This window comes from Lethenteron reissneri, chromosome 39 (assembly GCF_015708825.2).
Source record: "Lethenteron reissneri isolate LAM-NWPU_2019-01 chromosome 39, ASM1570882v1, whole genome shotgun sequence".
Lineage (NCBI taxonomy): Eukaryota > Metazoa > Chordata > Hyperoartia > Petromyzontiformes > Petromyzontidae > Lethenteron > Lethenteron reissneri.
Genome location: NC_083817.1, coordinates 3,086,093 through 3,112,400, shown reverse-complemented (window position 1 = coordinate 3,112,400; position 26,308 = coordinate 3,086,093). Strand labels below are relative to the sequence as shown.

The following is a 26,308-nucleotide window of genomic DNA, read 5'->3' as shown; positions in this document are numbered from 1 at the left end:
GTCGTAAAGTGTGCCGTAAAGCAGTTGCTGTGTGTATGTGAGAGACACGTGGTTGTGAGTACACGTGCGCGCGTGTGTGTGTGTACTCGCCTGTGTGTGTGTGTGATCACCTGTGTGTGTGTGTGTGGGGGCGCGCGTGTGTTCTTTGTACACGCGTGTCGCGCGTGCGTCTTCTCACGTGCTCAAGAACTCTGCTCAGTGGCGAGGAAAATCCGCTGAGACCCAGAGCCTAGACTGGGCCGCCTTGTTCAACCGGTATGGCCTGCAGTGTCATGCCACCATTAACACAAAACACTGTATCGCACACACACACATTCTATGTCAATCCACGGCTGGATGAGGGTCACCCGTCGCCGTGTCGGTCGTGCGGGTTTGTCACCACGCTGGCCTGTTGCTGGTTGGTGAAGTCGGAGGCCCTGTACCGGTTTAAATGTCACCCGCCGCTGATGTTTATAGCCTTGGCCCGGAGTTGAACTGAAGTTGCCGGGTTCATCGCGCACAGCGCGAAAACAAACGCGCCACCACTGCACCCCAATCGGTGCCTCGATCCGGTCGTTATTCACTTGTGTTTATTAAGTAGAAGAACTGGATTGACACTTTGCATTCAAAAACATTGCCGGCCAATCACCATTGAGGTGACTGCTCAATCCAGTTCAAGGGAGGGTCAACAAGGAATACAAATCATGCACACTCTTGGAATCAATTTGTTCCCAACATAATAAAAATGCATAATGCGGCATTATATCCTAGAAACCCATTGCGCTCTGCATGGAATGCATGAAACAAAAACAGAATCGGGGGCAACCGACCAAACTAAAGAGGCAATGCGACTTTAAGGAGATGGGGTTTCTAAGCAGACTTAACCATATCTACCCACTCCGATTGCCTGATGTCAAGTGGCAAGGCGTTCCATAGCTTGGGAGCCACGCTAACATGCGTTCCAAAAGAGGAAGTAATTCAGTTTAATTCGATACGTTTTTACCGGCTATGACATACGGAGCAGGTATGTGGACACTCACGAAGACGATGGAATCAAACACTGAAAAATATCCACAGAAGCTCGGATAGATGCACGTCTGGAATGACATTAAGAGCCACTGAAGCTATGAAATTTTTTATCTAGATTGAAAATTAATTTCTTTAAAACTGCTTTTTGTGTTTAGTTTGTTGTCCTTCCCCCGCACCTGCGATCAGCACGGTTGGCTACGTACGGTGCGAAAGAAGCTCAACATACAGGACATACATACGAACAAAAATTAGAGAAAATACGCAGGTTAATGATACCATATTTACTGTTCACAAAAGGAAGTGGGGCTGGCAAGGATTCGTTCCTAGAAGGGATGAGGATGAGCCGTGGCCAGGAACAACGACGAAGAGGCGGAAGGGATGGCAACGGCTTGGGAAGGCATTCATCCAGCAGTGGATCGACCATGGCTGATGTTTTTGTGATGGGTTCTCGTCAACTCTGGAGACACTAGTGGCCTACATTGCAGACAGACAGATGGACATAGCTAATGTATTTACAAACTCAAACCGAGACAAAACACAATCACCCACAATGTTGTGTGGCCACTTGAGTTGCATTCCCAACCCGGGCTAACGGTGGCGAATATCTGAACCAGTCCTGTGCCTTCCCTAGGTCGACTCAGCCTGAAATCATTACTGGACCTGATACAGTACATTTTCAAAAAGTCAGCACTGGAGGGACAATGGTGGTGGCTATGCCGGATTGAGTAGATGTTCGCTTACACCACTTTTCACAACAGTGGTGCACGTGTGCGTGTGTGCGTGGCTTTGTGGGCGCGCACATGGCCGCAGAATCCTCATCCGTCCATCGCCTGTGGGCGCAGTGCGGCAGGGACGACCACGCATGCGTGTGGACGCGCCGTTGCCCGTCATGGAGTTCCAGGCGGTGGTGATGGCCGCGGGTCAAGGCTCACGCATGACGGACCTCACCACCAGCGTTCCCAAGCCGCTGCTGCCCATTGGCAACAAGCCGATGATCTGGTATCCACTCAACTTGCTCGAGAGGACTGGCTTCGAAGGTACTCTTCCCCTGGTTGTGTTGTTCACGTGCGTGGCTACTTGGGAGCTGTGCACGAATATTCCTGCATTCGTATACACGGTGTCTGGGCTGTGTTTGTACTGTGCAGTATCAGTGTACGTAATGCAATGTACAGCCCTTAACAATTCATTGTTGGATGAATTGATAAGGGCTGTACATTGCATATCAGTCTTTGGGGCTGTTTGACCAAACTTCGCCACACTTGTCGGTGAGGGTTAATGAAGGGGCTGCCCAAGAGCAGTGCAGACATCAATCACTCAACAGTGATTTTAGCTGTGGCCAGGAATCGAACTTGGGTTGCCGGGCTTGAAGGGCAGTATGCTAACATGGCACCACTGCTCCCCACACATGCACGGGCAGCACACACACTCACATGCGTACACACACGTGCATGCACACGCACACAGACGTGCACACACGTTTGCGTGCGCTCTCTGTTGCAGAGGTGATCGTGGTGACGACGAAGGACGTGAAAGCGCAGCTGCTGGGGCAGGCGTCGCTGAACACGCGCCTCCGCCTCGACATTGTGTGCATCCCTGAGGAGGCCGACATGGGCACAGCCGACTCCCTGCGTTTCATCCATAGCCGCATCAAGGTGCCTGCCACACTGGGGAGGTCACCACCGCTCGCCTGCCCGCCCGCTTGCATGCCCTGGCAGCTGGAGGTGGTGCTCAGCGGTGGTGGGACATTTTTATTAAATCACAGTGAGCCTGTTTATTTCATTGAGGTGCAGCGGTTGGCGAGTCTGCGTCCTCTCTGAGTCTATGGGTCTAAAGATCCTGATGTGTGTCTGTGGGTCCTTATGTAAGTCTTTTCTTTAAAATACCGAATGACACCATGCGAGGGAAGGAGCAGAAAGGGAGGTGTTGTGACCTGCAGTGATGTGAGTGGGTGAGTGTCAGAATGAATGAAGAAGTGGGTGGGTGAGTGAGTGAGTTGTTGTGACCTGCAGTACGGTGGTTGAACACGACGGCGTGTGGATTAGACGATGAAACCGTGGGTCTCGTAGATGTGGGTGGAGGTGGTGGCGCAGCGCGCACATTAGCCTCTGTATCCGAGCGTGGCCGGGAATGTAAATGGCGCTCCCGGTGGCCACGCCGTGTTTACACGCGGCACGACCGCCCGCCTGGCGTTGGCGTAAACTGTTTATTCGCAGCGACTCGCACACATCGCGGCCCAGGCACGGTCCGCGGTGGGAATCCGGCGATGTTTGCTCCGGGACGAGGCCGAGCTTCGTGAGTTTGTACACGTTCCCGGCCACCTGGTCGCAAAACTCCGAGCTCGTTTGCTTTTGTGTCTGAAGCGATGAAATTCGTGGCCTCCCTCGTTCCATCTTTGCATTTTACTTTTTAGTATTTTTTAGAAATGCATCCTTCCGCACATGGCGTATGTCATGGTAGGTTTGCAAGGGCCCCGGTGTATGGAAGTAAATTGGGCCCCCTGTCCAAATTCCCATCCCATTTAATAGCCCAGTACCTGGCCTCTGGTAAAGTTGCACTGGCTGCTTACTCAATAGCTATACCACTGACTCTCACCTGAACTCTACTACAGGTTAAGAAATGTTATCCGGTAGTGCTGACACTCTGTGATGACCAGACATTTAAAAAATCACTGCTGCTGCATCTTAAGCCTGAAATGGTTCTTGATAAAGAGCGGTACGGTAGTGGTGAGCGCATCACGTTCTGAAACTGGCCACCAAAGTTCGATTTTCAGCCATGGCTAACATCAGTTGGAAAGTGATATCTGAGCCAGCTCTTGAGGCACCACCTTCACCAACTATCACAGACCAGCATGGTAAAGTATGGACGGACAACCCCTATGATTGAGATAAATCAGTGGATCGACAGAAGGACTGTTTATTTATTTCTATTATATAAAGAAGTGACCTCACTGAGCAAAAAACGTTGAGAGGAGCCGCTAGTCCCTTTGATGCGTGTGCAGCATTGCAACACGTTCTCACTGTGGTGTAAACTGCATGGGACTCGTGAATGAATTGCGCTGCCAAGTTAGACCTCTTGTTCTCGTGCTGCACACGTGTTTTTGTGTGCACACTTACGCACTGTGCGTGTGCTGTGACAGCGATACAGCGTGTCACTGTGTGGTGTGCCACCGCATTGTATGTAAGTGCGTTGAACTTCTTCCGCACCGTACGTAGCCAACCGTGATAATCGGAGTTGCGGGGGAAGGACAGCAACTGGCAACAGCGTTGTTCGGCTCGGCACCGATGGTGTCGCACAGCCCTGTGGAATTGCGTGGCGCAGCGGATTGTGGTGAGACGCGGTACGACGAGACACGGCGTGCTCTGCGCTGCCTCTGCAGAGGGACGTCATCGTCTTGAGCTGCGACCTAATCACGGACGTCTCCCTGCACCAACTCTTCGATCTCTTCCGCCTGCGCGACGCCGCCGTGGTGATGATGGCGCGCCGCGCTCAAGACTCGGGCGAGCCCGTGCCGGGACAGAAGGGCAAACGCAAGCCCGGTGAGGGGGGGCGCGGGGGGGGGGGTGGGGGGGAGACCGTGCGGTGCACGCACGGCAAGAGGGTGGCTCTGTACTACCACGTGCGTTACAACCGCACGGTTTTAAACGGCACGGGCTGCAAGACCCATATTGCGCCAAACCATGCCGCGTCACGCCGTACATTACCACACTGCACTGCGGCACATCGCGCTGTGCTACACCCATCCCCGTACACCAGCGTAGGGACCCCGAGGCTGATGGATTCCTCTGGCCGTCTCTGTTTACCATAATTATGCCCGGTGTTTTCTGTACGTACGTATGTATGTATCGCACCGTATGTAACCAACCGTGCTAATCAGAGTTGCGGGCAGCACCTCGGTGCTTGCAGTCACACTTAGGCTCCGAGTAAAACCGTGGTGCAGCGTGTGCGTGCACCCCGCGTTTGATAATGCGGCGGCGATTCTCGTCTGCTGCCGCTCGTAACCCAGCGCCGCTCGTCCCTGTTTGTGGCGAAGCTTTGGTGGTGCCTCGGAGTGCCTGGCTGCAAGCCTCCGTGCTTACATTAGGGGGAAACATTGCCTTACATGGAACGGCATTAATTTATACGTCAATGTAAACAGGACACGGAAGCCTCGCGTATGGGGCATAGGCCATAGAACACAACTGCAGGCTCTGGGTTTATAGTAAATGTTTACTTTGGAGCAACACTACATTTGTGGCGACTTGTGAAAGTATGCTGCAGTCTATATCAGGGTTTTTCTGCATTCTTCTTTTGCTGCCCTTTTATAACTACATGACAGCACGTGTGCTTGACATAATCCAATATCCACCCTCTTTCCCTAATCAAGGCCAAGTCTGTATATGTCTGACTCCGGCCGTGTCTCCGTGCATCTCCCCGAGTCACGTGGTGTCGCCCTATGTCTCTCTGTGTCTCTGAGTCAGACCACGTCTACCTGCGTCTCCTTAACCTAGTTTACATCGTCTTGTTTTTCACTTTGTCTCTCTGACCGAGGGCCAAATCTCCCCTTTGTGTCTCGAACACAGAGCCATGGCACCCTGCGTCTCTAACCTAGACCATGGCTACCCATGTCTCCCTGTGTCTCTCTGACCCACGCGATCTCTCTCTGTGTGTGTCCCTCTGTTTCTGATCCTGGCCACATTTACCTTGAGTCTCCCTTTGTCATCCCACATCACGCGGGCTCGTCAGACCCACGTCTACCCTCGCCTCTCCTCATATCGCTCTGACCACGCCGTCTCTCCACCGTGTCCACCACCCCCCGCCGCCCCGCCGGCCCCCCATGCCCCCGTGTGTCCACCCTCTCAGAGCAGCGGGACTTGATTGCCGTGGATGAGTCGGGCGAGCGGCTGCTGCTCGTCTCCCACGAGGCCGACCTGGAGGAGGAGCTGCTCATCCCCAGAGCGGTCGCGCGCCGGTTAGTCGCCCCTCTATGTACCCAACTCGCGATCATTCGCTCGTTTGTCCACCTTTACCACTCGCTCGCTGTCCATCGCTCCGTTATAGCTCTCGCCCAAATCACCTCTCTGTCCGTTTCTCCCTCGGATATCACTCGCTCGCACCCAGTGATCACTCGCCTACAACTCTGTTCCTGCTCTAAACTCCTCCCTTGTGTCGTGCACCTTTCCCGTCATTATCAGAATCAGAATCATCATTTATACTGCAGGAGGAATCCGATGAGTTATAAAGCTATTTTAAACAGATGTCCAGTAGGGGCGCGTCTGAAAGTTACAACAACAAACAATACAAAAAGACAATATGAGTCCAAAGTATAGGAAAGGTAGGTTTTAAAAAATATATATATGTGTTTAGTTTACCAGGTAAAGCCCACTTAGATATTCGCTTCTTCTTCAGAAGCAACCTGGCCACAAATGATAGCTTAACGAAGTGGCTTATCACGTGGACATTTCTAGCAGTCAAATAATTGATATGATCTCAACACATGTTTCTAAATTACCTACCGCCCCCCCCCCCCCCCCAGCTTTGCGCGAATCCACATCAAGTGGGAGCTGGAGGACGTCCACGCGTACTGCTTGCGCAAGTGGGTGCTCGACTTCTTGGAGGACAACAAGCCAGTTCCCCCATCGACTCGCTCGTAAGCGCGCAAGTGAGATGGATGCTCGCAGCCCTGCTCCGCGAAGGATGATGATGATGATATTAACATTAATAATCGCTGATGCCTCTCGGAGCGCTTCGCACCTCCGATTGGCACGATTGGCTACGCACGGCGCGAAAGACGTTGAACGTACATACACGCGACGAGTCGCATCACACTTCAGTTGCAGGTTTCCCTCGCTGTACGCAGCGGTAGTCGTAGTCGTCGATGCCTTCCAAGAAAAGGGCGCAACAAAGTGACACTGCATGGGGAGACAGCTGCCTGCCGAGTAGCGCACACAGTACACAAATACACAGTACACAAACACACAGTACAAACACAATACACACAGTACACACAAACAGCACACACACAGTAAACACAGTAGAAACACAATATATACACAGTACACACACACAGTACACACACAGTACACACACACAGTACACACACAGTACACACACACAGTACACACACAGTCCACACACACAGTACACACACACAGTACAAACACAGTACACGCACAGTACACGCACAGTACACACAGTACAAAAAACATACACAGTACACACAGTAAACACAGTACACACACACAGTACAAACACAGTACATACACAGTAAACACACAGTATATACACACACAATGTTTCGATTTAAAGCTTTCGTGACTGCAGGGATTCATCTTCTTGGTTCTTTCGGTAAAGTCACGTAGAAGGGAAGTAATAAAATAATAAAAATAAAACATAATAAGCAGCCGTCCTCAGGCGAAGAACTTCTTCGCCTGAGGACGGCTGCTTGCGTTGTGGCCGAAACGTCGTGAGAATTGTTTTATTATGTTTTATTTTTATTATTTTATTACTTCCCTTCTACGTGACTTTACCGAAAGAACCAAGAAGACACACAATGTTGTCCCACATCTGAGTGGATTCAAACCGCGTCTAGCAAACTTTGGGTAGAAAGTTGCCCGTGCCGCATGGCGACTCAATACCTGGCCCACAAACAAATGTGTCTGCCAGTACCTCCGATCATCACAGGTTGGCTACGTATGGTGCGAAAGAAGTTAAATTTACAACATTAGAGTAGCGGATGATGATTGAGAAATAATTTTTAGCGGTTTATTTTTTTTGAACGGCGATGGCGTGGGGAAGCCTTCACCCAGCAGTGGGTACACCGTTTTCAATTTACAGTTTCTGAGCACCAGCCAGAAAAAACGCCAAGCGTCCAGCGACAAACGGGCACTTGCGAAGTTGTAACAGATACGGAGTTAACGCGTTTCTTGACTTGAGCGGGGTTATTTTCTGTGACGACGGGGATAAAGAGATGATGGAAGGGAATTTTCAAGCCCCTGCAAGGCAAGAAGCGGAAAGAAAACTGTTTTGACCGGTAGTGTGGTGGTTGAGCCTTCACTCAAGACGCTTGGCAAAGTAAAAAATAAACGGTGAGCGACTAGAGTGATTTGGATGACAGGGGCATGCTACCGAGGATTGAGGAATGAGTGACCGCGATTGAGGGCCACCGAGGAGATCACGACTCGGTAGGAAGGTGACGGGAAGGAGTGGAGGGCCGAGGGGAGGAAAGAGAATGTGCAAGAGAGAAGAGGTGAGGATTTGGAGCGGTCAAGTCTGATGGACCGAGTCCTCAACATGGGTGGCCCGGGAATGTAAATGGAGATGATGTTGATGAACAATGGAGGACCTAATACTAGATTTGAAGCTTTCTTGACTGCAAGGATTCATACTCTTAGGTTTTTTCGGGAAAAAGTAACGTAGGTAAAAAATATAATTAAAATTTATAAAAGTAATAATAGAAATAAAATAATGTGAAATAATATAATAATATGCTTTTTTTATTGATATTATTACTTTTATTAATTTAAATTTTATTTTTTACCTACGTGACTTTACTGAAAAGACCTAAGATAATGGAGGACCTCCCCAGCAACCTCCATGCTGCTGTATCTGTGGGACATCTTTGCCAGTATCAAAATAATGAAAAAAGAAGACTTGGCTTTGACCTTTCTGGCACACTGCTCATATCGTGGATTTGGGTTATGGGTTGAGGGGTCTCTCAACTCCGGCGACTTGCGTAGGATTTGAATTTGAATCAATTTTTATTTTTATCATGCACAATGCACGAGTTGACGGAGTGAATCAGAGGCCAAAGGGGCACCTGAGATTTCTCTCCTAGAGTGGCTCACACACGGGGCTGTGCGTGGGCTCCTCTGCGCCCTGCGTGAGTGACGGTTGAACTGTTGAGGGGACCTGACAAGGGAGAGAGAAAGATTGGGGTACATGAGCGAGCACCCCCCTAGAGATGAGTGTACAGATCATCGCACAAACACACCACCACACACAAACAAACACATTTGGATGGGTCGATTGCAAATCAGAGAGCTAAATTGGCACCGCTGAGATCCCGAGTTCGAATCCAGATATAAACCACCCGTGATTAACGTAGGTTCTCGCGTGAAGTGAGTTGGCAGTAACTTTCTGACCTGCCCTTCTTGGGCATCTGTGAAAAATTAGCTTTATAACTCATCGGATTCCTCCACTATAAACAGAGATTCTGATTCTGCCGGTCACAGCCAGGTGACAAATCGCTTCACAACGACAGCCATCGCCATTAATTTTGTCTTCTACTTGATTTGTATGCATCTCAGCTCGGAGAATCAAATATATCGGTTTTGACAGTAGTGCAAGAAACATTTCCCTTTAGCTGGACATCCGTGAAAAATGTCCCGCCGCCCCCCTCCCGGCGTGAATAAGATGAGAACGGGACGTCATGAGTCCAGTAGTTGTCTTTAAAGGATATTAAAAGTTAGTTTGATGTCTCCTTCCGCGGGCAGCTCTCGGACACACGGGGTCATGCACCGCTCTGCGAGACTTCCGAGCCCACACGTTGTCCCGTGACACAATTGGAATACAATTCCAACACTTAGACCTTCCTGTTTTTTTCACGTGTATTTTTCTGTTGCGCTCGCGAGCCACGAGGCCTGGCGATGCATGGCGATGCACGGTGATGCACGGCCGCGTTGGGCATTTGCAATATTTGCGCTGATCGCGTGACTTGCGTCTGACCTGGCGTTGAGGGAGGCTTGGGGCCTGCTGAGGTCACCCTTCCGTTTGGCTGAGAGATGAACTAAACGCCAAGCGTAACGGTAAAGAGAGAGTATTAATCGGGCCCCAGTGGCTCGGAGACGGGGGCCGGGGGGGGGGGGGGGAGTTGGGGGTGGGTGAAGAGATCCTGCATGGCTCTCACCCCGTGCTTTTACCGGTAGTCCCTTCCGGCTGCAGGCACCACAGGGCCGCATAAAGCGAGGGGTGGACCCGGACTTGGGGGAAAAAAAACAGAGGGATCGGTCGGTCGTGCGAAGAGACAGCAGTACTAGCCACAGCGGTAAAAGCCACAGTGGGAGCAGCCCCAACGGTACAGAGCAGATGTGGGTTCGCAGAGCCCTGCTCGCTCTCAGGGCGGGTTTGGGCGCAGTGTGGTGATGAATTTATTGTTGCTGCGTTGCCTGCGAGCTGATGGACAACCCCGCGAGGGGGCCCCGTCGTGTCTGTAGCTGCCAGGAGTCGGGGATGTGATTTCACCTGCGTCAACGGAGTTGTCTCCGCGGCCGCGTGAGTGACGAAGAAATAACGGCACTCGCTCGCCCACGCCTCCCCCCCCCCCCCCCCCCAATTTCTGCGGCGGAAGCCTGCAGTGTGCGGTGTCGCTCTCGCGCGTCGCGCTTCTCTTAAAATTCTAACAAATCGGCCTTTTTTCATTCGCAGCTGGTCACTTGGTATTGAAGGGATGTGTGGCTGCTCTCTCTGCAGCCCTCCCTGTGGCCTAGCACTCGCCGTCCTCACACCGAGGGTTTAGCCCAGGGGCTTGCAGCTCCGCTTGTTGCAGACTTATTTCTAACCCGGCCAAGCTTCCGGCACAACTTACAGGTTCAGTTTTTTTGTTGTTGGGGGAATCGAAGAGGCCGACATGTGTTCCACTCTCCAAAAGCATAACAGAACCCAAAACGTAACATAACCCAAAACGTAACAAAACAAGCACTAAATTAAAACCCGAGGCGCCGCATCGGCGGTCGTCATTTTTGCGCTGGTGATTGCTCGCGGTGCCTTTTCGAGTGAGGGATGCGGCCTCTGGTGCAGAGGCCGTGCCACTTTCCCGTGACTGCCGAGGAGTGAGTTTTACGAGGCTTGGGAATTTAGAGAGGCTGGCTGAGAGGAGGACAGGCCCTGGCGGTGGGAGCATGGGGGGAGGGGGGGGGCAGGGAGGGCGGAGAGTGCGCGAAAGAGCAAGAGAGAGCAGGAGAGAGGGAGGGAGGGAGGGCGAGCGTAGGGAGGGGTGCAGGGATCGAGGTGGCTTGGGTTAGTGTAGTGTTTTGAGCGGCTGTGGGTGGGCTGCTGCTTTCTGAACTAACCCCAACTACGCGGACAGCCAGACCGCCAGCAGCGATCCACGCACGCACGCACGGACACACGCACACCCGCGCGTGCGCGCGCACGTTGGATCACACGCGCGCACATACACGCGAACGCTTGGGCCAGGTTGGCTCGCGACGCCGCCAGATGTGCTGGCGCGGCGCGGCGGGGGCCTCCGTGCCGACGCGCGCTAGCGAGCCTGCACGCACGCACGCACGCGTTAGCGAGCCTGTCCCTTTAAAAGTTTTTACCCGCTCGTAAGCGTGAACAGACGTGCGCGTTTCGGCTCGCGTGCGCGCGCATGCTTGTCAGCTCGCGCCCGATTTCACGTGTGTACGCGCGTGCTCGTGTGCGAGTGGGCTCGCGTGCTCGTGTGCGAGTGGGCACACGTGAAATTGAAGTATGCGCACGTTCGTTTCTCCATTTCCTTCTGCGCTCGCGTGAGACGCGGCGCTGCCAACGAAAATACGGAGCGAGACCGTGCGTCGCGCATGCCGTTTTCATAACGAGAAACCCGCGGGGCAGCGACGCGAAAGCCGCCCCCCTCCCCCCCCCCTGGTCTTAGGCCCATAACCGCGGCACTCGGGAAAAGTTATGCCCGGAGGTAAACGGGCTGCGGGTCGCGCAGTGAGCGCCACGTCCGTATTCTGTGAGCGTTTGCCACTGTGGTTTTGTCGCCAGCCGTCGGGCCAGGGTTTCGACTTCCGACTTGCACTTCGAGTAGTGAGACCAAAAGAAACGGAATGAGAATTACGCGGCTCGACCAGCGGTGTGTCTCAGCGGCGAGCCGGAGCTCCCGTGGCGACGCTGAGGCCAAACCGCACGTCCGTGCTCGCGTCGCGCGACACGGTTGTAAAACGAGCCGGCTAGTAAAGTTTCACCTCCAAACGTAACCGCAAATAAAGGAGGCTTTTCCGTTGCTGGCAGAAGCCTCAACATACTTCACGCACGCCGCATTCGAGCCGAGTTTGGGCTGTGGAAGACGATTTAAATCATCGTTTCATCGATCGGGTGTAGCATCTCGAGCTTGCGACGCACACGTTATCGCGCACGCGTAAGAGTCTATATTTCGATTCGCACGCAGCGGGTTCACGTGACTTACTGCAGCCACTAGAGGCCGCTACATTCACCGGAGTGTTGGAAAAAAGGAATGGATTCTTGAATTTAAAAAGGACCCTGGATTGTGATTCTGAACAGGATTGGCTGTGAGTAGCTGGGTGAATCATTGCACCTTCGAGACGCTTGCTTACGCCACTCAGCGCCTTGCAAATGGAAGTTGTTGTTTGCGTTTTATCGTGCGGTGCTTTTCGCGAGGGTATTTGTGGTGCGAGCGCATGAGCACGTCCTGGCTCCTGAGAGAGCCGATGAATATCCCATTTCCTCCTCTCTCCTGCTCGACACTGAGGGAGATCTCCCGCAAAGAGGTCAGGGCTGCGCTGACCTGCGTTCAGTTTTGCTTAGTTTGACGCTCCACCGATGTTCCCGCCACCTGCTAAAGAACGTTTTTCATATCCGGCCATGGGGGCGCATGCACGTTGTTGCGCTCTATGGACGCAAGGTCGGTCAATCGTGCAGAGGCGAAACAAATAAAGAAATCGTAGAAACCCAAGCCACGCTGGGCTGCTAATGATGATGATTTTGTGTGGCCAATGAAGAGCAAGAATTCCAGTTTTAGTGATTTGGCCATTCAGTTGCTTTGTCTGAGAGCCGGTGAATTGCAGATATACCCACCCACCCACCGACTCACCCAACCAATCAACCACCCACCAACCCCACTGCACGAGGTTGTTGTGTGGTCGACGGCATGGTGCCCACGGCCGCTACCGTAGTTCAGGAAGCGACTTTGTGAACCTGTCCGTGCGCACTTCTCAGTGTCATGCCCTCACGCAGCGTGGCTTTTCTCCTGGTGCTCTTCGTGCCAGCACAGGTGATTTAGCGGGTTACCAAATCACCCTGATGGTGCCTGATTCCACCAGCTCTCGGGTGCTAAGCAGGGAGGAGCCTGGTTAGCACCTTGATGGGAAGTGTGGTGAACTTCGCCAGCAGGTGCAAGTACAGAAAATAAATTCTTGAATCCGTCTGTGCTGAGTTGTAAATGTTATCTGCTCATGTGCATCATAGGTTTTCTCAGGTTTTCTTCCACGTAAAGCCCAACACTCATGAATGGATGTCATCAAACATCCACATGTAGCCGGAACCACTTTAAAGTAGAGTCTTGAGGCTCGGTGAGGAATTTCTCGATAAATATTCAGTCGAGCTTGTGGGCGGTAGGTGCATCGCGGGTTCAGAGGCCTTAGTCCCTTCACACGAGGACACCACTCGACCGGCCGCTTCCATTACTACCACTGCCACCGCCACCTGGCAACATGCCTCGGCCGCCCGGGGCCACGGTGCAGCCCGGGCCACGGCACGCAGCAGGTGCTGGGCAGTGGTCACCATGCCGCAGATTCTCGTGACTCTCAGAGGGGGTCAAAGTTGACACCGCCAACAATGCACAGATGCGCCAGCGCATACGTGCGGGCGGCGGGGGAGACGAGCATCAGAGGTCGCAAACGGGTACCCGTACCCGGCCGTACCCATACCCTACCCGTACCCGTACCCGGCCGGGTACGGGTAGGGTGTGGGTATCGGGTACCTGATTGCGACCTCTGGGATGAAGCCATGTTGCAGGCGCGGGTGGGTTGATTCTAGGAACTTGAATTGTGAGAAGAGACAAAACGTTGGGAAATGAGTGACAAACAGTTACTCACCAGTGACTGACGGTCTACCCGTACCCGTACCCGGCCGCACCAGGGTCGCAAACGGGTACCCGTACCCGTACCCAGCCGGATACGGGTAGCCGGGTATCGGGTAGGGTACGGGTATCGGGTACCCGGTTGCGATCCTCTGACGAGCATCCATGCCACACGCACGGCCATATCGTAGTCACCACCGCGGGGGCATCGCCGTTACCGCACGCGCGACCGTGACGATCAGCGACGTGTCAGAGCCTCCTCGTCGTGACGAGGAGAGGAGGAGGGCAGCAGCAGTCAGGGTTGTCTGCCGTAGCGCACTCGCCAGCGCTTGCGAACGCTTATTATTCTTTTTTTTTATATATACGTATATGTTATCCTTTGAAATGAATTGGTTTCTTCCGCGGTGCTGGCAAACGTGATCCGCAAGCGTCATTTATGGATGGGAATTGGAGGCCGCTGTGTAAGAATTGTAGAGAAAATTCCGCGGTGGGTGGCGGCCACCCACCCGAGGGAGGAGCGAGTGGGGAGATTGGAAAAATATGGAGCGAGCGGCGAGCTGGTGTGTGTCACACTTAAACTCTCGCGCTCACAACTCCATTACTGGATAAAAAAAAACAACTCGGTTACCCCCCCCCCCACCCTTTCAAGTTTGTTTATCTGTGAAATATTTGTATGTGCAAATGCAGAAAAATGCACTGATATTATAAGTAAATAACTTGTACGCCGCGTGTGTTTGTGTGTGCAGTAATTCCAGCCTTTGGGCTTTCTTGCGGTCTTAAGACGGCAATTGTCTGTGTTGCAGTCAGAAGTCGTCTCGCCGCTCAATGAGGAATCTGGGTTTATTTCCTGGTGCTTTGAATGAAAACGCACTCTCGTGACTTGCAATATCGCCGCCGTTCCCCTCCAAGAATAATGCGCAATAACGACTGCGTGCTGGAAAACATTTTCATGTTTAATGCCTCCCCAAGCCACCACCACCACCATCATCATCATCTCAAAAAACGTTTCTGTGACGATGTAACAACCCCACCCAGGATCCCGCACACAACAATGAGCTGATTTCAGGCGCAACCGTCTCCTCGGCGGACGCATGGACGCTGGGATTACGACGTTGGTGACGCGCGTGCCGTGCTGTGCGCCAGCGAGCTGGTGTGTTCTTTGGCGGTGGCGGCTGACGCGCCGTGTTTCTGGAGAAGCTCGTCAAGGCTTTGCTCTTCCTTCACTTTCTGCTCTTTTTATCTCGGCCAAATTGGAGCCCTTTCCGTTCTGTCTCTCTCTCTGTCTGTCTCTCTCTCTCAGGCCCTGCCAGCTCCTCCCATCTTCATCTTCTGTAAATCATCCCACCCCCCCCCCCCCCAATATGACAGCAGAGACAATCAGCACAAAATTGAAATAATAATAACAGTGAGACTCCTCTTACATTGCCCCGAACAGCCGTTGTTCCTGTTGTCCAATATCTGCACCCCCATAACGATTCTCAGAAATGCTGTTATCGGTACATCGATGATTATTTGTCGGTGGCGACAAATTCTGTACTTAATCTCGCAGAAAAGACGTGTGACTGGAACTGGCCTCTCTGAAAAATGCCATACCTTCACGCAGGTTAGATGAGTGAGCTTGATGTGGCAGCAAAATTCATCCGGTTATCTGTGTATATCTGCGAATCATCCTACGGGTAACGGGAGCAGATTCTCCGAATGAACGTGGATATTTGGATCCGCCAATAACGCCCGCCTCCCCTACTAATAACGCCCGCTTCCCCTACTACCCACCGCCACGCGGGCACGGACGAACGCAGTCGCAAACGTATCCCGTGATCGCAGACCGTCAGTCCCGTTCCCGCGTTCGGCTCGTGTTCTCGACCCCCCCCCCCCCGCACTAAATGGGGCACGCGTGCGCGCGCGTGAGTGATGGCTTCATTCTCGCCCGGCGACAGCCTCGCTGAGCACTGCACATGCCTGGCATAGTTTCCCCCGCCAAGGGCGCGCGGCGCGCGGGGCGTGCGAACAGCGAGCGTTGACGGCATCGCCAGCTGTCCCCCGACGTGTCCGTTCGCTCCCTCGCTCATCTCCCCCCACCTACCCCACCCAACCCGCCCCCCTCGACCACCGACCCCGATATAGGTGCCCTCGAGCTGCCCCCCCCCCCCCCCCCCCCCTAGCGGCCGGGGGGGTGGGCATCGGCACACGGGAAACACTGGACACGAACCTCCGACCGGCGCCGTCAAAAATACGCTGCCCGCAGCTGCCGACCCCGCGGCTCGTTAGGGAAAGATCCACGGCGCGGGGTCATCCAGGCGGCCGCCCCCCCGCAAACACGTTATTTTGATTCTACGTTGACCCCCGGGGGCCAAATGTCAGGCTCCCGACGTGGCCCGTACAGCTGCCGCGCGCTGCGTGCGTTCCGCTTGGCGGACGTGTTTGTATACGTATGTATGTTGAACTTTTTTCTCACCGTACGTAGCCAGCAGTGCTAATCGGAGGTGTAAGGAGCCCTGGCGTCACGCGAGCGTGTCTCGCTGTCCGGGGCGGTCCTCGCGTGGATGCCGCCGGTCCAAATGATGGAATCTCGAAAAATGTCCACTGATAAAGTTTTTTGTTCCCGATGAATCCTGACAGGAAGAACCTCCTCGGGTTCATTAGTTTGGTTGTGAAATCGGCTCGCCGATTCGCATTTGCCATGGTTGGGCCCTTAATATTTTTAAACACGATGCCTCCTGCACATGAAACGATGTTGCATCTGCGCTTCATGTGACAACCCAATTGAGTTTCTTTACATTTCGCATCTGTCAGATTGCTGATCAGAACTCATCGAATGTCGGGTATTTTGTTCATTTACACCACAGCCAACGATAGCCACCACTACCACACACGTATTGCTCGTGGCCGTGTCCTTGTGGTGACCGTCCGGCCTGGATGAGAGGAGTTGGTGGAGGGCAGTGCAGAGATTACAGCGCCCACTTTTTTAGCAGTTTCCACGAAACATGTCGCTGTAAGATTTATCCGTTTGGCGTGTGTTTGTTTTCGGACATATTATCTATCTTGCGAACTGCACGAACCCACGCTCGCCAGCTCAGTGAAGTACGAACAAACAGACCTCCTCCGCCAACTCGGTGTGTGGAGCGGCCTTCATCCAGCAGTGGATAAGACATGGCTAACGATGGCGATGATGACGGTGGTGATGATGGCGATGCACCGGCACGAGCCGTGCGGCGCTTGGCGACGCCGGACGACCGTCGTCGCGCTTGCTCACGTGTCCCCCCCCCTCTCTCGCCCCCCGCGGCTCCGTCCACGCAGCTCGATATCGACAATCAAGGAAGAGCTGGTGCCGTACCTGGTGCGCAAGCAGTTCTCCCGCGCGCCGCGGCGCTCCGCCGGCCTGGAGGACGACGACGGCGCCGACCGGCCCGTGTGCGGCCAGAAAGGTGCGACCCCCCCCCCCCCCCGCCGCCTAGACGGGCTCGCTGCTGATTCTGCTGTTACCTGCGCTGCTGATTCTGCTGTTAATTGTGTTGCTGCTGCTGCCCTTGCTACTATTACTGTGTTTGCTTCTGTTGTTGCTGTTGGTGTTCCTGTCACTACTTTTCTGCCGCTGTTACCGCTGTGGCCTCCCTGGCACCACCGCCACCACGTCATTGACGGTGCCGCCACCCCCGCGCCGCAGATGTGCACGACTACGTGGGTGAGGACCCGATGCAGGCGCTGGCGCGGGACAAGTCGTCGTTCCGCGACACCAGCGACCGCCTGCGCTGCTACCTGCTGGAGGCGCCGGCCGGCTCCTTGTGCATGCGCGCCAACTCCCTCGCCTCCTACATCGAGGCCAACAAGCAGGTCGGGAGGTCGGGGTTCACGGGGTCACACGGGGTGGGGTCACGGAAGCCGGGTTCGTGGGCAGCAGTGGTGACGGCTGCTTTTCAGATAGCTCTTCTTAACCACGATCAAAGTGGTTAATCGAGGAAGAGTTCTTCATTGTTATCAACGTTATCATCATCAGCCATGGTCTATGTACTGCTAGATGAAAGTCGTCACCTTGCGAAGTAACGGTTGAGGAGGAGACGGGGGGGGGGGGGGGGGGAATGGGAGCCTCGTGTGTTAAAGAATTACGTGCAGAAGTAGATATCGCAGAACTACTCATGAGATTCCTTTAAAGTGACCTTTTTTTATCCAAACACACACGAGAGAACCTGCCTTTTAACGCACCCTGCTGTGCAGAGAAATTATCCTTGCGTAGCGGTCAAACTGATATAATTTTTTTAAATGCTCAGCTGGAATTTAGCCAAATTTGAGTGAAAATCCAAATTTAATGTGATGGGTTTGTTATTTTGTTTGTTGTGTACAGTCATTGGTGTGCTGGCTGAAATCATCAACTCGCTACGGCTTGAGAACCCAGTTGTAATCACGAGTGGCTGAGATCCAGATTCCAACCCAGGATATTTGCACTGCTGGGTCAGTGCTCCGTGTCCCCAGCGCCACACGGTCACCTGCGTGTGACCCATTTAAACGTTTACGCAGAGTCACTTTCTATATATATGTATATAACATATACATACACACGGCCATCCCCCAGAGCATTTTGGTGGTGATGGTGGTTGGCGGTGGGTGTTGGTAAAAAGTGATATATCAACTGCTGTCGGGTCATGAAAAAAAAAAGAATTAAAGTAATAATAACGTAAAAAATGCGGTTTAAGATTACACGACCGTCAAACTGATGGCGGCGAGGACTTTTCAAACAGCGGTGGTGGTGGCGGCGATCTACGCCAGGCCGCCTCCGGGGCCCCGAGACCGCCGCTGTTGACGTTGGCGTTCGGATGTGGGACTCGGCAGACCCTTTGCTTCTCTCCGCCGCGATGTTTATCGTCCGGCGCCGCAAACCTGGATCCTTCTCAACTCCTGGAGATGAAGCAGCGAAACTCCTCCTGGCTGCCACCCCATTAACGGGGGGTGAGGGGGGGGGGAGAGACTCTTCATCGCAGCGCCGGGCGATCCGTGTAAAACCTTTTCATTTTCGGGAAAAAGTGCGACGTCCCGATGTACCGGAAGAAGAAAGTTTTCAACCGGTGCAGTATCTCATGGGTCGCCAAACACGGCGATTGACGAAGAAATTTGGAACCGGCGACTGAAAAATGTGCAAAAGAAACGTGGCGAGGGGGACATGCTTGGGACTCGCGCTGAGATAGAGCAAAAGGAGCCGATGATTTGGAGAAGGCGCGCGAGTTGCAGGCGTCGTTGCTGGTCTGCCATTGCCCGAGTTTTAGTTATTTTATGGGTTGGTTGGTGTGTTTGTGTGGTTGTGTGTGCAGTAGTGTAGCGGTTAGCGTGCTGCGCTACGAGTTTGATTCCCGCTTACAGCCAACACCAGTGACGACGATTTTGTGAACTGGTCCTGAGCCTCCTCTAGGTCTACTTAGCTTCAAATGAGTACCTAATGCTATGTGTAAATAACACACGGGATACAAAGGCGGCCGGGCGTGGTTCTGCTCACCCACCCCCTTGTGTGCCGTGCCGGCCTTCATAGGCGCTCGCTAACAGCACATGCCCCAAAAGTCTGTTACAAGCTATACGGGAGATCTTTGTCTTTGTTTTGCGTTGTCTTTTTATTTATGTTTTGTGTGGGTGTACGGTGGTGTGGTCATGTATTGAATTCTACGGTTGTGTATTTGTGTAGTATTTTTTTGTGTTTTCCCAACTATATTTCTGGTGCACACTCTGCGTCATGTCATGGGACAATGAACCCGACAGCAGCTGCGCAAAAGATTTTCACAGAACTTCTGAAACACCTTTCTCACGGTCTCTTTTGTCACCCTTCGACAATGGGGGGGGGGGGCCGGGGGGGCACTTTCACGCTCACGCTACGGTGACATTGGTGCTGCGTGCTAAGAGCTCGAATTTTTTCACAAATTCAATTTAAAAACCTAAATTCATTTGATGGTATTTTTTGTGCAGTGCACTCCTTGGGCACAGTCGGTCAGCTCACAAACGCTCGAGGACTCCGTTGAATCACGAGTGGCTGGGGTCCAGGTTCGAACCCACGGTCTCGGCGTTGCCAGCTCAGCGCGCTGCAATCTGAGCGTCCCGGGCACCCCCTGTGTAGTGGTGTGTTTGTGTGGTGCCTAGGTGCTCGCTAACAGCACTTGCCCCAACGGTCTGTTAAGGCTATATGGGGGATCTTTGTATTTGGTGTGTGTGGTGGTATTGGTGTTTGTGTGTTCGTGTATTTGTGTGGTGGTATCGTGGTGTGTTTGTGTGCTGGTCTGTTCACCCATCTCTTGGCATGTTCTTTCATGTGCCTGGATATCTGCCAGGTCCCCAAAGTTCTACCATCACTCATCCTGGGCGCAGACGAGCCCATGATCAGTCCGTGCGCCGCTCTCGGAGATAAATCTCAGGTACCCATCTCTGCGTGCGTGCGTGTGCGTGCGTGTGCGTGCGGTGGTGGCGCACGCCTGTAATCCAGCACTGTGGAGGCAGTGAGGGTTTGTGGATCCCGTGGGCGTCAAGGTGTCACGTAACCCTGGCTCGCCAGGAGATGGAAGTACACCAAGTGGACCACTCGCCATCTGTTTCCATCTGCACGGGGATAGAGTGTCGCCCCCTCGTGCGCGTCTGTTTTCGCTGGGTGCTCCGATTTCCACCCATTTGTATAAGAACTCTCTCTAGTTGTTTGAAAACAAAATGGAACACCCAATGCAGGACCCTCCTGAAAAGAGTCCCACGACTCGGTGTGGCTATCCTGCTTAAATAAGTGAACTATTCTATTTTGATTGTTTAAAAAAAAATACAAGTGTGCAAGCCCTGCCTCTGTCGCTACTGCGTGCCACTCTTCCCCCGCATGCCACCACCGCCGTTCGCGGCAGTGCCGCCCTTCACCCTGGGGCCATTGTCTCCCTCCCTCGTACCCGTCCGCCCCTCCCCGAGCGTTCGCCTCCAGTGTCTTAAGCCGTACCAGATGTTCCTCGAGCGAGTACGAGGCGGGCGGGCGGGCGGGCGCGGCGGGGTGGGGTGCATCTTCAATTTGTTCACAGCTGCGCCGATTGCCCCGTGTTTTTAACCTCTCGGAGGGCGGCGCTCGCCTCGCCGGGCCGGGCCGCGCCACCCGACGGAGCGGCTTGCGCGCCCTCCCGCCGACGCACGCGCGAGCCGTTTCCGCGAGGTCGTGAGCCTGACCGCCTTGCCGCGCGGTGGCCCCCCTCCGCCTTTAATCACGGGACACCCGTCGGATGGTGAACGAGTCGAGCCTCTCGACGGCGGCGGGCGAGTTACGTGGCCTGCCGACGGTCCGTTAAGGCTACACGGAGAATCTTTGTCTTTGGCGGTGTGACGCCGTGCGGTGGCTGTTTGTCCAGGTCGGCTCCGAAAGTATGATCGGGCACGAGACGACGCTGGCCGAGCGGACGTCGGTGAAGCGCAGCGTGGTGGGCGAGGTGTGCACCATCGGCGAGCGCTGCAAGATCGCCAACTCCATCCTGATGCACCGCGTCACCGTCCAGGAGGGGTGAGGCGGCGCTCGCAGGCAGGGCGGCACCCCCGAGGGGGGGGGGGGGGGTGGGGGGGGGGCAACGGTGCTCCGGAGCTGGGTGGCGACCCCGGACCACGGCGATTGATCGTATCACAGGGAGGGTGGATTCCTGGATCCTCATCTCGTGCCGCTGAGCAGACTCGCGCTGGGACAAGCGGACCGATCGGTCGACTTTAAATCGTAATCGGCGACTTTTCCCCAAAGGCGGGAAACCGCTTCGAGCCACGGTGCAGCCGATGACGGCGATTCCATCGCCCAGGCCTACGCCCGGCACCTCCCGTCCAGTGGCACGCGCGTTACCATCTTAGTCGAGTAATCGAACAGGTGATCGGGAGAGCAATCGATTGCTGAGCTATTTGGATATTCCAGATGTCCCTGCCTCATCCTCACTTGGTTTGTGACCCCCACCCCTCCCCCCCTGCCCCCTCCCCCCACGCAGGTGCACCCTGACGGGCTGCGTGGTGTGCGAGGGCGCCGTCATCGAGAAGGGGGCCGAGCTCAAAGACTGCCTCGTGGGAAGCCAGGTCCTGGTGGAAGCGCGCGGTCAGTGCCGTCATGTGCGCGCGTGTTTTCTTTGCGACCGCGTCTCGAGGCGTTTCGCACGTTGTCGTGGGCGCATGGCACGTTGTAAGCGTGCGACCGTACAAAGGAATGCGTCCTGTGAGCTGTAATCTTTCACGCCACGTGCTTGCACCGGTTTTGTCGGACAGCCAATAATACGCGCCGGGTTCTTCCACCAGCTGTCGGTGGCTCGTTAACTTTGCTCGCCTTGCCTCTTCCGCCGCCCCATTCCCCCCATCCCTCTCTCACTGCCTCACCAACCCCCCCCCCCCCACCGCAGCCAAGCGGACGAACGAGGTGATCGTGAACAGCGAGCAGATGATGGAGATCTGAGGGAGGTTCGTGTCGCCGGGTCGCTCTCCCGCGTGGGGCCATCCCTCTGGCGGTTAACATCGGCCACCGTTCCGCTCTCATTATCGCATGCGCCGACCGCACCGTTGCCTGGATCCACGATGCACCTCAACAGCTGCCGCTCGTGTGAATCCACCGCTGGATGGAGGCCCCCACGGCGTGCTGTTCATGGAGGTTGTTATTTTTTTTTAACCGTATTTCGCCACGCTGGTCAGTGCGGGTTGGTGAAGACGGGGGAGCGTAGAGCTACAATACAGCGATGGATTTTGCTGCACTACCGTCTGCTGCCCACAACCCTCACGTCCTCTATCGCCTGTTTTATGACCGGCCATTGCTCATCCAAGTGCCGCGTGGGCCCAATGCGGCCTGGCAACCGAGATCGGACGACATCGGGCGCTGTCCGAGCGATTCGGACACGGGTGGTTTCACGTGCGTGTATAAAAAAAGATATTAAAGCTCCTTTCGATTTTCTCTGAGGCTACTTTTTATTTTCAAAGGACGAGATGCCACTCAAAATACATAAATCTTGTTGTGGATACGTCCTTTGAAGGTGTGCGGCGATGCACTGGATTCGTCGATTAAGATCGAACCCTGCACTCGCCGTACTATGCAGTCGCGCTGTGAGAATCGCATTTCATTCGCGTGTATTGTAAATTGGTTCACGTGATTCCCACAAGTCACTGGAGGCCACTGTGTTCGCCACGCTGGCCAAACAATAATGATCAATGTGGGAATCTTGTGACCGCGAATTGTAACGGATGGTTCACGGAATTGCGAGAGGTGCTGAATCGTCACGTGCGCGATTCCTACGCTGTTGTGTCCCTGAGCCGTCTGGCATGGCATCTTCATGAATCGTACAAAGAGACCTCGCAGCCCGGAGCGCTCTGCTGGCATGACCATCGCTCCCACGGCCGACGCGATAACTTCGCTGTGGTGACGTTAACCCGAGTGCCGTCAGCGGTGGTATTAAAGTCTTTATTTCTCATTAGCGAAGCTTCTGACCCTCATCGTACAGCCACTGACACGCAGCCCTCGTGCGTAGGAGCTACGAGATAGCCTTTTGGGTGGTTTTTTTTGGTTGCATGAAGTCAAAAGTCACGTGGTGAACGGGTGGCTCGGAGGTCAGAGCGCTGAGCCGGCCCTGCTGAGATCCGAGTTTCGATCTCGATTTCAACTGCCAAATTTAATTAAACCGCTCATCAAGTGTAACGGGCTGATGGGCTCGCGGCTCGTTAACCAATGACTGCATAAAACATTAAATCGCATTAAATTTGGTTCTGAACTACATTTTCCTACGTTTCAGCTCTGGGAATGAATACACCGGTGTCACGAAGAACGTTCCCGAATGCAGAGCGGGTGAGGTAGTGCTGCCCTCTACTGTGCAGACCAGAGTTCACTCGGAGGTAGCTCTATGAAATCCGCTTCCGCGGGCCGTTCCCTAACCTCGGGTCGCACTGCTGTGCGAGAGTTTCGAATATATTATTCTCTGTGCATGACAATGCCAGCAGAATTGGGATCACATTGGATGACAAGTTCGTACTACATTACAAAAAGCTTTGCTGGCTGACTGGACGTGACGAAGGTAGGGAGTAGGAGACGGACGGGCGGACGGCCACGACCAAAAGAACGCGCGCGTTGCTAGTTAATTTAAAACAAAAATAAAGTTGAACGTCGGACTGAAGTTATGGCCGCTTGGCCGTCGAGTTTGGACAACCGGCCGGTGGCCTGGGCTCTCGGCCTGGGCTCTTGGCCTGGGCTCTCGGCCACCGCTCCGTGTGCTGTACGGTAGCGCCACCACAGGCATTGCCCGTTAATAATAAAGTCCCGGCTGTAAAAGTCGACGTGTGCGAGCCAGTGAGAGTGCGTGGGAGCGGGCGTGCGTTTGTCAGTGTCCGTGGGTGGGTGGGCAGCTGGGAGTCTTCGTGCCAGCGAGACCCCCACGACACTTGGCATGGGCCTCAAAGTGCACCTAGTCTGGTACAAGCAGCATGCCGACGTCAATGCCACGTCGTGCCGGGTGGTCGTGGTGGTTGTATTTGTGGCTGCGTGCCTGTGTGTATGTCTGTGAGAGTGTTTATTGATGGATATGTGAAGGTGTATAGGTAAGAGCGCTGCGCGAGTTTGATCCCCATTCAATATTTGAACCGGGCCCTCACCCGTCTGGGGAGCGGTAATTTAAAGTCGGCGCGGTGCATTACCAACCCGTCGACCTGGGTTCAATTCCTGGTTGCGGCCAATATCAGTGACATATTTGGACGGCTCCTTGACATCTCCTGGTACGACTTGACCTCAAACGAGAACCTTGTGTGATGTGTCAACATCACTTGGGAGACGGAGGTGGCCGGGCGTTGTGCCAGCCACACCACCCCCACGTGTGCCGTGCTGCCTATTGTCGGTCCTCGCCGACAGTCTGGGGGGAGCTGGAGATATGGTGGTGGGTGGGAGCCGTGTCTTTGTATCTGTCTGTGTGTGGCTTCTGTGCTGGAGCTGCCACCGCAGAGTGTGGACGCAGAGCGAGCCAGGTGGCGAGCACATCCGGAGCAGCGCGGGAGATCTGTGGCCGCATATTTGAGCCTAAGCGCTGACAGGTGCCGCTGGGCCGCCCCGCGCTTTGTTCCTGCAGCTGAGTTGGGGGAGGTCCGCCGAGTTGCGCCGTGAAATTCACTTAAAGTCTCGAGAATTCCAGTAAACGGAGCGTCCTTCACACGGTTCCCTCCGGAAACTGGAAAAAGAAAAGCCTTGATGGCTCGAGCAGCCACGAGGCTTACCCGCGGAGGTGTGAAGAAGCCACCCAACCTCGCCTGCTCCGCTTCGACCGACCTCCCAAACACAAACTCATGATGTAAACGGGCCCACACCTTGGTCACGATATAAGCCGAGGGTCAGTTATTGAAGGCGGACCGGGATCCAAAATTATAAAATGAAGTGGTGGACGAGATACGGTTGCAGGAGTGATTTGGTTGGGTGGGGGGAATTGAACTTGATCATGAAAAGCAACGGACACAACCAACGTACCTCGAGGAGAACATTTAACGAATCGATAGGAAACGTGGACGTTGATTTAAGGGAATAGAACGCGATCGAGCAAGGGGTAAGGAAGGGAGGGGGTGCAAGAGCGAGGTGTCGTGGCATCAATGGCATTGATCACGGTGACCTCTTGAACCTGGAGTTGTCGGACGGCTGGGACTCTTGTTTGTAACAAAAGGGTTGGGAACGCCAGCTTTCATTTATGGAACGAGATTAAAGTGTCAATGGGATCACGAATGAAGGCAGAGAGGGGAAGAGATTGACAGCCGTCGGAGGCAAGAGCTGAAGGCCCCAGCTGGTGTCTGCGTTGCTGTCCCGGTTGTGGCTAATGCCCCTTAATACACCCAGAGAAGCGCCACAGAGCCTCAATACTCATTGTCAGGAGGGCCCTGAATTTGAAATTGTGGCCAATAGATTTGGTCACGAATATATATACTGCACGGGGTTAGTGCCGGATTAAGCTGGTGCGGGGCCTGTCGCATATGTTATAAAGGGGCCCTATTTGTTTACTTGCACAGTAAAGTAATTGTATTTTCTCATTTGCTATACAGCCAGATAATACGACAAATCGCTAACCTTAAACACACAGTCGTTCATAAAAGTTGAAGGCAGTATAGTACTATAGTGATAGAGCAAGTGCAGAATCACTGAACCGGAATTGATAGCTTGGAAGCATTTAGCGCGGGGCCCTTGAAAGTGCGGGGCTCGTCGCATATGTAGCTCCTGTTGTTACTCGGATAATCCGGCACTGTGCACGATTACCTCCATTCATTTTATTTTGTAACGGCCGAAAACAAAAGTTAGATACCCGACGGGCAAATTATGTTAGCGAGCACCTGTTTAGGTCGGCATGGCACACGGGAGTGTGATGTGTCCAGGAGCTTGCCCAATCTCCTTTGTCTCTCGATTGGCCACGCGTGATGTCCGCACACGGTCTACTCATTGAAGGCAGAGTTGAGAATCAGTGAGGCCCTGGATCTGAAAATCACCACGCTTAGCAGGAACAAAGCCAAAGATCCCCCATAGAGGCTTAAATTACTCGGGGCAAGTGCTGTTAGCGAGCA

General features: G+C 53.9%; 1 protein-coding gene across 3 annotated transcripts; it reads left to right on the top strand.

Moving 5' to 3' along the window:
- The first annotated feature begins 3 nt into the window (after nucleotides 1–3).
- EIF2B3 (eukaryotic translation initiation factor 2B subunit gamma) lies at nucleotides 4–22,688 on the top strand. 3 transcript variants are annotated; one of them, XM_061567511.1, is made up of 12 exons: nucleotides 4–255; nucleotides 1,851–2,045; nucleotides 2,509–2,660; nucleotides 4,385–4,544; nucleotides 5,848–5,956; nucleotides 6,521–6,634; nucleotides 17,087–17,214; nucleotides 17,454–17,620; nucleotides 20,092–20,175; nucleotides 21,133–21,281; nucleotides 21,745–21,848; nucleotides 22,147–22,688. In XM_061567511.1, exons 2-12 carry the CDS (start codon nucleotides 1,871–1,873, stop codon nucleotides 22,197–22,199), a joined length of 1,395 nt encoding a protein of 464 aa, XP_061423495.1. In that variant the 5' UTR covers nucleotides 4–255; nucleotides 1,851–1,870; the 3' UTR covers nucleotides 22,200–22,688. The 3 variants fall into 3 exon arrangements, with proteins under 3 accessions (XP_061423495.1, XP_061423493.1, XP_061423494.1); XM_061567509.1 differs by having other exon boundaries at nucleotides 1,819–2,045; XM_061567510.1 differs by having other exon boundaries at nucleotides 1,767–2,045.
- Nucleotides 22,689–26,308: the final 3,620 nt, after the last annotated feature.